Below are 9,583 nucleotides of genomic sequence, written 5' to 3'. Positions count from 1 at the left end.
TCTATCTGTCTGGCATAAGTAGGTATAGTCGCACCAAACAAAGTCTGCAGCGGATTTGATAGCCCACGCAGTGTAAGTGTTATGTATACGTCATAATTTCCTAGAAGTTTGACGTTTAAAATGACACTTGCACTGCGTGGGCTATCAAAATCGCTGCAGACTTTTTACGGTCTGACTATACACTGTATGTCTGTATGTTTGCGATAAATTCAAAAACGGTGGTGGGTTAGTACTGAATGGATTTTCATGCGGTTTTCACCTATCAATAGAGTGATCCTTGGAGAAGGTTTAGGTGTATAATTTCTTAAGGTTTATGTAACCTGTGTGAAGCCGGGCCAGATCACTAGTTTGGATATAAAACCTAGTACTTTCACATACGCACTAATAAATTATATACCTACGAGTACACCAAATTAGAGAATTTAGTAGTTAGAAGGTACAAAATCCTTCCTGTAAATGAATTTCTTTACTTGAACAATTAATTTTTGGCTTCGATTAAATGTTTATACTTTATCATGTCAATCACTGTTCGTTGATTTGTTAATCTGATATTAGTAATAAATTAATAATTTATTATGTGGATGGAGTTCAGTGTTAATCCGAATTACAATTCGCAATTTACTGGTGACTTCCGTGAGTCACATGATACGTTGTGTCAGTCAATGTAATGTATTTAATTAAATATGAAATATTCAGGTGTTTATTCACAATGACATACAAGCGTAATTGTCATGGATATGTAACAAAGATTTTAAGTACTTGTAATGAGATATTATTGAGAAGGTAGAATTAATATTTAATCCACAGGCCAGACGCATTTTTTTACTTTTGATTACTGATTCGGGTAGCTAATAGCGTTAAAAGAAAAGTAATTTCTTGTTTTATTTTTATTATCATTAATTCAATAAAACCCCGGTGGTTTTTATATGCCCACTGCCCGTTAAAAATAGTGCTACGTGGTACATATATGGCCACTGCCTTGTTAGATAGAGAGTAGTTTTAAGGGTAAGTCATGTGCATGTCACATTTTTACTTGCGTCACAAAATACACTAACTGCCAGCACTTGATTGGCTCACGCGGATGTCGTGGCTCGTAAAACTAACCGTTGAATAAATATTTAATTTAAAAACCAAAGGAAAATATGTTACTTTTGTACTATGAGGGTTCATTCATAGTCATAAATCTTACCCTTAAATGACATGTAAACTCCTTGCAGGGCAGTGGTCACTTAGATACCACTAGATTCACTAGAACGTGCCCCAAACGGGCAGAGGGTTCATAGTTCATACGAACCGCAAACTTTTAGAGCGAATATTTTATCAGAAAACAATAAGGGCACTGGCACCATTCCACTAACCCAGGGTTAACCGGTTAAACCTGGAGTTACCATGGTTACCAGTACAATGGTTTCAGTACAGTTTATCCGGTTAACCCCGGGTTAGTGGACTGGTGCAAGTGGCGCTAACTAAGGTAAATTATGACTTACTACACATACATTATCTAATAATCTACCAAAAAATTACAACAAAAAATACTTACAGGACTTTTTTTTGGTGTAGCGTACTTTTATAGCGGGAAAAACGTATACGAAATTGCCATTTGTTGTCGATTTGAACTTGACAACTAAAATGTCAAAGAAAGTTTAGACGCCTCCCATTTTTTTACGTTCGGAAATCACCCACTTTATAGACTTTACGGCAATGACATTTAGTGGTCGTTGTATTTATTCTGCTCGTCAAAAAAAAATCATTTGCTATGTGGTACCTATAGATACACAACCTGTTTAAGGGTTAACATTACATTTACATTTCTAATTCAAATAAAAAAAACAACGGGTTGCACTCCGGGAGTGCCGACAGAAGTGAAAACTCAATGATTAGTCCAAAATGTCTGCAGCACTAATGTATAATTGACCCATCCTCCTTTTCACTTCTGTCGGCACTCCGGAAACTCAATGATTAGTCCAAAATGTCTGCAGCACTAATGTATAATTGACCCATCCTCCTTTCTATTGAAAAACTTTAAAAATTCGAATAGAAATTGTAAAGTTACCTTGCAGACCTCGCATCTAAATATATTTGGTCATGATATTTTGAGTTTTATTCACCAGTACTAGAGTTCACTTTTATTAGCGATTTCATCAAGATGTATCTTTATTGAATTATATTTGAGTGATATGAAGTTAGAATGTAACTGTGAGATCCTCGTATTTCAGCGTGTACAAGATTAGAACATTGAGCTTTATTGCTTAATACATATAAAAGTCCAGTTTTAAATAATTGACCTGATTATGATACGTTATGAGTAAAGTTCTTTGGTGAATAAAAACGAAACAGCAGGCTCAGGCATTCATTTTCGCCGCGCGTTACGCGTTACGCGTTACGCCTTACGCTGTCTCTAGTTTATCATTTTTTCCCTACCTCAAAAAGTGCACAGCGCCGCTAAATAAGTTTTCACTTCAAAAAAAACGTTCTAAGTTTCGTATGAATGAAACTCTGGCCTGTATATTTAAAACGGCTCATAAAAATTCGTGCAATAAACAATAAAATATTATGTAACTAATATATTTTATAGTTTATAGGTATAACCATAACGTTTCAATATTGATATTATTTCAAGAATTATGCGCGTAAGCAAAAATGTCTTTAAAACTTATACATATTGGAGTTTTCGTTATTCTCAGCCTCATGTCGGTAAGTGTTTATTTTATAAATGAATATACTAAAAGACTAAATAAGTCTAAAAGATAAAAAGGTACTTATGAAAAACTTGGATATCATAAAATAACAACTATTTTTTTAAGGTAGTCTACAATATCGAAATTGAGCCAAACGAAACAATTTTATCTGAAATTTCAAAAAACATATCGCGCGTGAATCATATATTACACGATCTGATGAAAAAATACGAACGACTTAAACATTTAATTCACACAGACACAGACAAAATCAACCACAGCGCGAATGATTTCGTTACAATGAAGACACATTTTAAAATCAGAGCAAAAGAAAATATAAAAGAGCCACAAAAGACTTTTAGTGCAACTCAATCTTATACAGATCAATCAACTGAAGACAATGTCCGTGGGATAAATAAGAAAAAAACCCTAAAAGAAAAGAAATTTAATATCAAGGGTCATTATCGTCCAGGAGATACCGAGGTCCAGTTAAGATACCCTCTCAAATCAGATGGTATTGGTAAGACTTTATTCTTTACTGATGAATTATCTGAAAATGATACGAATGAGACACATTACAAAAGGCAGCCAAGGGAAAAAAAAGTTTTCGGTATAAAGGACACTGTTTCATCAGATTCGCAAGAAGATACATTTGTAACAAAAAAATCTCAAACCTCAACAACACAAAAGAATATTAAATTAGAAGAAAACCTTAAGCACAAACAGATAATAACGCAAAAAGATTATTTAGATGGCGAAATACTTAGAGGTACTACAAAAGAAAGTGAAAATCCAAAAGATGTGAAAAAGGTGTTAGTGATTCATATAGATGGTAATAAAAATTCTAATGTAAATATACTACGAACATCTAATCCAAATGAAGTGAAAATTCCGTCAACGAATAAGAAGGTATTGAATTTATATTTTTCGCTTAATGGCATTATATTAATGTAGTTGTAACTATAATTTTTACATTTAGAAACAATAGTATCATGACTTCTGAATGTTTATTAAGTCGTCTGAATCATTTTTAATTAAACATTTTTAAAAATGTTGATTTTGAAAATGATTATATTCACAGTGAATGCATTTGGGGCAATCCATGAAAAGGGACCTTATTGTCGATGGCGCTTACGCCGCACAGCGTCGCGCGGCATTGTATTTATAACGGAGCATCGTTAATAATGGCGTAAGCGCCATCGACAATAAGGTCCCTTGTCATAGATAACGTCACATTTATTTGTAAGTGCTAGTTTATAAACATTATAAGACCAAAGTTTATATTTTTAGCAACGCACAACGGAGTCAGCTACTCGTACGTTTAAATCGGATATAGCAGCCGACCCCAATTCAGATGTAGAAGAGCATAAAGCGATGCAAGAAGAAATTTTGAGAGCGAAAACTCTACGACATGCACTCGGTGATGCTTGCCTCCTACTTGTCGTTAAGAAATGTAAAAAAGTAATTAATTTGAATTCATATTTAATTTGAAGTTTAGAGGCAGCGGCGGTGTGAGTAAAAGCACAGAGGAATAAGTAAGATGAATTATTTATCTTATGGTAAAAGGTACCGTTGGATGATAAACTTAGACTATTCTGTATAAAATAGTTCTTATGCAGCGGTACTATCATAATAAATACTATATTCTCTACGGCGATTCAACATTATCTTAATTGGATATTATTTTGCTGAAGGGCACATAAATGAATATAGTAAAAGTACTGAAATTTTGTTAATGTTTTGATGTTTAGCTTCTGTGCTCAACATAACAATTTTAAAGGCTCCTGACTCTCTGGCCAATTCAGACGTGCACCTGACATCTAAACGATAATGGAGTCATATTGGAATCATATATTATCATTTCCCTTAGACTTGTCCGTACATGTATTAGTGCGATCGAGATGTACGCGCAAATAACAGCTGGCTGATATGATTTCAATATTAATCCAATGCTTTTTTGATGTGTACCTACGTTCAAATAGGCCTGACTATCTTTAATATTGAAATGGCGATCTGGAATCTGCTTTTTTTAACTACTAAGCTAATTTTTGTAACATTAATAATTTACGGAAAAACCTACTTTATATTCTGAATAATTAGAATTGATTAATAAAATGATGGCAAGGAAATCACTCTTTGATTCAATAGAAAAATAATGATTAAAAAATTCATTGCATTTAACACGTACGAGTTCAATTCAAAATTTAGCGCAACCATTTTTTTAAACAATCGTAGTTATTGTGTACATATCTGTAGATGATAGTTTAAAATTTGCAGGCATTAAAAGATGTCCTAAAAGATGTCTGCAAGAGGAATAAAAAATGCTCAAGTAATTTCAACAAAGATTTTACTGAAAATGGCATTGCTGCTTGTGACGAGGAGTTTAATAAACCAAAAGGAAAAACAGGCCGAAATGTTCGTCATGATAAGTATTTTGGAGATTATGATGATGATGATTCAGAAAATGATGATCACGGTCAGGATGAGGATGGAGGTATTTATTTAAATATTTTTTCATATAGTAATGCTACATTCTCTCACAAATTGACTAAGCCCCACAGCAAGCTCAAAAACATGTGTTGTGGGTACTCAGACAACGATATAATACTCGTACATATTATATACTAGCTGTGCCCGCGGCTCCGCCCGCGTGGAATTCGGTCTGTGTCAGCAAGCGGCTAATTTCTAATCCTAATTTCTCTCCCTCACGCCTGGAGGCGGAACTTGAAGTAGGTAAAGTTGACAGATGGATATGCTAGAGGACTGTAGTCCAGATAAAATATTTTACAATTAGGTACCACTAAATAAAACTACACTCCAAAGTCAATAGTTTTTTCGCCCTTATTCAAATTTTACACGTGATTTAAACGACAGAGTAGGTAGTAGGTGTATATCGGACGATACAGTAAGCCGTAAGGAATACGCGCGCGAGCGAAAGCGAAGCGGCCTGCCTGTGGCTAGACCGCCACTAACCGTGGTCTTCTTCAGACTCCTGAGGAAGACACGTGCGAAAACCTCAATGCGTTGCGAGACTTTCGGGAATGATTCGATTGTTTTCGGGAATGCATGGTAATGCGTATAAAATGCGAGTCCCAAATCATTAGACTCCGCAAACGACCAGTGCCGGATTAAGATATTTTGATGCCCTAAGCATTTCTAGACCATGGTGCCCCCTCTCCCTAGGGTCATTAAGATTACATTGATTTTTTTTGGTAAATTGAGTGACGTTCATTGCCACATTACAGCTGAGAATGGAAATTAATCACATCATTTTATCACGACAATTGACAGTGCCGCAGCAGTAACGTTGCAACAGAGTACCTAATGCTGCTGCAGTCGCTATATATTAGAAAGTGATTAAAAACGCGAGCCAAGCGAGCGCGAAAATTTTTTGATATAAAAACGCAATTTGATAGACAGTTGTACATTTTTACTTTTAGTATGGAAATCAGTCACATCATTTTATTACGAAAATTGACAGTGCTGCAGCAGTAACGTTGCAACAGAGTAATGCTGCTGCAGTCGCCATATATTAGAAAGTGATTAAAAACGCGAGCGAAGCGAGCGCGAAAATTTTTCGATATAAAAACGCAATTTGATAGACTGGTGTACATTTTAACTTTTAGTATGGAAATCAGTCACATCATTTTATCACGAAAATTAACAGTGCTGCAGCAATAACGTTGCAACAGAGTATTGCTGCTGCAGTCGCTATATATTAGAAAGTGATTAAAAACGCGAGCGAAGCGAGCGCGAAAATTTTTCGATATAAAAACGCAATTTGATAGACAGTTGTACATTTATACTTTTAGTATGGAAATCAGTCACATCATTTTATCCGGAAATTGACAGTGCTGCAGCAGTAACGTTGCAACAGAGTAATGCTGCTGCAGTCACCATATCTTAGAAAGTGATCGAAAATGCGAGCGAAGCGAGCGCGAAATTTTTTCAGTATAAATAGGCAATTTGATAGACAGTTGTACATTTTTACTTTTAGTATGGAAATCAGTCACATCATTTTATCACGAAAATTGACAGTGCTGCAGCAGCAACGTTGCAACAGAGTAATGTTGCTGCAGTCGCCATATCTTAGAAAGTTATTGAAACGCGAGCGAAGCGAGCGCGAAAATTTTTCGATATAAAAACGCAATTTGATAGACAGTTCTACATTTTTACTTTTAGTATGGAAATCAGTCACATCATTTTATCACGAAAATTGACAGTGCTGCAGCAGTAACGTTGCAACAGAGTAATGCTGCTGCAGTCGCTATATATTAGAAAGTGATTAAAAACGCGAGCGAAGCGAGCGCGAAAATTTTTCGATATAAAAACGCAATTTGATAGATAGTTGTACATTTTTACTTTTAGTATGGAAATCAGTCACATCATTTTATCACGAAAATTTACAGTGCTGCAGTAGTAACGTTGCAACAGAGTAATGCTGCTGCAGTCGCTACATATTAGAAAGTGATTAAAAACGCGAGCGAAGCGAGCGCGAAAATTTTTCGATATAAAAACGCAATTTGATAGACAGTTGTACATTTTTACTTTTAGTATGGAAATCAGTCACATCATTTTATCACGAAAATTGACAGTGCTACAGCAATAACGTTGCAACAGAGTAATGCTGCTGCAGTCGCCATATCTTAGAAAGTTATTGAAAAAGCGAGCGAAGCGAGCGCGAAAATTTTTCGATATAAAAACCCAATTTGATAGACAGACAGTTGTACATTTTTACTTTTAGCATGGAAGTCAGTCACATCATTTTATCACGATAATTGACAGTGCTGCAGCAATAACGTTGCAACAGAGTAATGCTGCTGCAGTCGCCATATCTTAGAAAGTTATTGAAAAAGCGAGCGAAGCGAGCGCGAAAATTTTTCGATATAAAAACCCAATTTGATAGACAGACAGTTGTACATTTTTACTTTTAGCATGGAAGTCAGTCACATCATTTTATCACGATAATTGACAGTGCTGCAGCAGCAACGTTGCAACAGAGTAATACTGCTGCAGTCGCCATATCTTAGAAAATTATTGAAAACGCGAGCGAAGCGAGCGCGAACATTTTTCGATATATTATTAATTTATTAAATCAACATAATTATTCAATTATTTTTGTTGATATCCGTGTCTTCTAAACTTAGAGTTAATTTGGCAAAATCTTTTGCTCGGTGGCTTATTCATGTCACAACGTATTAAATTCAGCTCCATCTGTTAGTTTACCTGGGTACTCAATAGTGGTAGCACATATTTGAAAAAAGTTTGCCCCTCCTTCCTAAGTAGCGCCATAAGATTCAGGGGCAAACTTAAGTCAATCGAGTGTTGTGGCTACCCCCCCTTTTAGGGGTTGAATTTTTATAGCCTATAACCTGGCCGGGGATTTTCTCGACAGATTAGTAAAGTTTTCATCAAAATCCGTTCAGCCGTTTTCACGTGATGCGCGTTCAAATAAACAGACAAACAGATAAACAGATAAACAGACAAACAGACAAAAATTCTAAAAACTTTTGGAACGTGTTCTGTTATCGATTCTAAGTATCCCCAGCCAACTTTTTTTCAAATATCTTCCATGTACAGACTTTCGACCGTCTTCAGCTTTATTATATGTATAGATTTCTTTCATTTACAGCACATTTCGTTGACTACACGAGGCAAGGGTTGTTAGACATGACATGTCTACAAGCTATAAGCGGCGTTAAAAAGGTTAATATTTAGTTACTGCACATAAACTTAAAGGTTAGCTGGAAGAGATCCCTTGACATAAGTTCGCCTTTGTACACATTTACTGTATTCTCTCCGTGTTAAGTACTAAATAAAAATAATTTCTTTAGTAATAATTTATTTCTGGTTTAGCCTATTGGTTAAGGTTAACTGGTAGAGAATGCCTTACGGCATTAAGTCCGCTATTTCTACTGTTATGTATTGAGAAATGAAAATTAAATAAATATAAATATTTTTCAGCCCAAAATTGCAGAAAGGACCAACCTCACCAACATCGTTAACAAACCCCACGATGTTCATATATTACGTGATAAACTCGAAAACGCTTGTCGAAAGGCATCCTTCGATAAATGCAATAAAGCTTGCAAAACCGCAAGCGACAAAACATGCAAAACACATGAATGTGTTTCTGCGAAGGAGAAGGCTTTGAGGAAAAGTTGTAAAAAGCGATGTATGGCGAGCTATGGATATCGAGAAAACAGTTCCAGTGAGAGTGACTCTGACGATGACTCGGATGAAGATTCAGACAGTGATTAAAGTCATTTAAAATAATTAGACGAGAAAATTTATTTTAATTTATACAGTGGTGCTAACGAACTAAATTAATAACTAGCTTGAATCTATAATAGGTCCTTGAGGCATTGTACCAAGGATGCTGGTGGCATTTCCTCGTTGTTTCGCAATGATGATACGTTGTGTGAGGTAGCCGCCAGCTCTTCGGTCTCTAGTTACGTCAACCTTAGAGCATTTAGTAACTGAAGACGCCTTGGTTGTCATTTTCTGTACAAAACAGTCTGCTGATTTTTGCGGGGGAGGGGCACGTCAAATGTATGGCTATTTGTACATGATTTGTACGTAACGTACAAATAGCCAAGTCAGATAAACGTCAGTCCATACAAAAGTTTGCACACCTGTGCAATTTTTTTGGCAGAGGGGTAAGCTCTTAAAGGCGACTCTGGTTATTAAATGCTCTATGTGTTATACACGACCCGATTCGAACTTAAAGATAAGTCAATTAATAGATCTAGAAACGATATGGATTAGATTAGATATATCAGTGTCAAATGTGACGCTTCTTCAAACAAAAACGTCACATTTGACACTGACACAAATCGTTTCTAGATCTATTCATTGACGTATCTTAAAGTTCGAATCGATGCAAAGCTAATCGTTTTGCTGGC

At 35.6% G+C, this 9,583-nt stretch overlaps 1 protein-coding gene across 2 annotated transcripts; it reads left to right on the top strand.

Moving 5' to 3' along the window:
• The first annotated feature begins 2,555 nt into the window (after window positions 1–2,555).
• On the top strand, window positions 2,556–8,967 carry LOC134801932 (uncharacterized). Of its 2 annotated transcripts, none has more exons than XM_063774555.1 (6): window positions 2,556–2,694; window positions 2,805–3,587; window positions 3,969–4,139; window positions 4,956–5,172; window positions 8,311–8,384; window positions 8,643–8,967. In XM_063774555.1, the coding sequence occupies exons 1-6, from the start codon at window positions 2,641–2,643 to the stop codon at window positions 8,937–8,939; spliced, it is 1,596 nt and encodes a 531-aa protein (XP_063630625.1). In that variant the 5' UTR covers window positions 2,556–2,640; the 3' UTR covers window positions 8,940–8,967. The 2 variants fall into 2 exon arrangements, with proteins under 2 accessions (XP_063630625.1, XP_063630624.1); XM_063774554.1 differs by having other exon boundaries at window positions 2,569–2,694; window positions 2,809–3,587.
• The last annotated feature ends 616 nt before the right edge of the window (window positions 8,968–9,583 follow it).

Source organism: Cydia splendana, chromosome 23 (genome assembly GCF_910591565.1).
Source record: "Cydia splendana chromosome 23, ilCydSple1.2, whole genome shotgun sequence".
NCBI classification, from domain to species: Eukaryota; Metazoa; Arthropoda; class Insecta; order Lepidoptera; family Tortricidae; genus Cydia; species Cydia splendana.
Note: the sequence above shows the minus strand (reverse complement) of the source record. Positions and strands in the feature narration are given on the sequence as shown.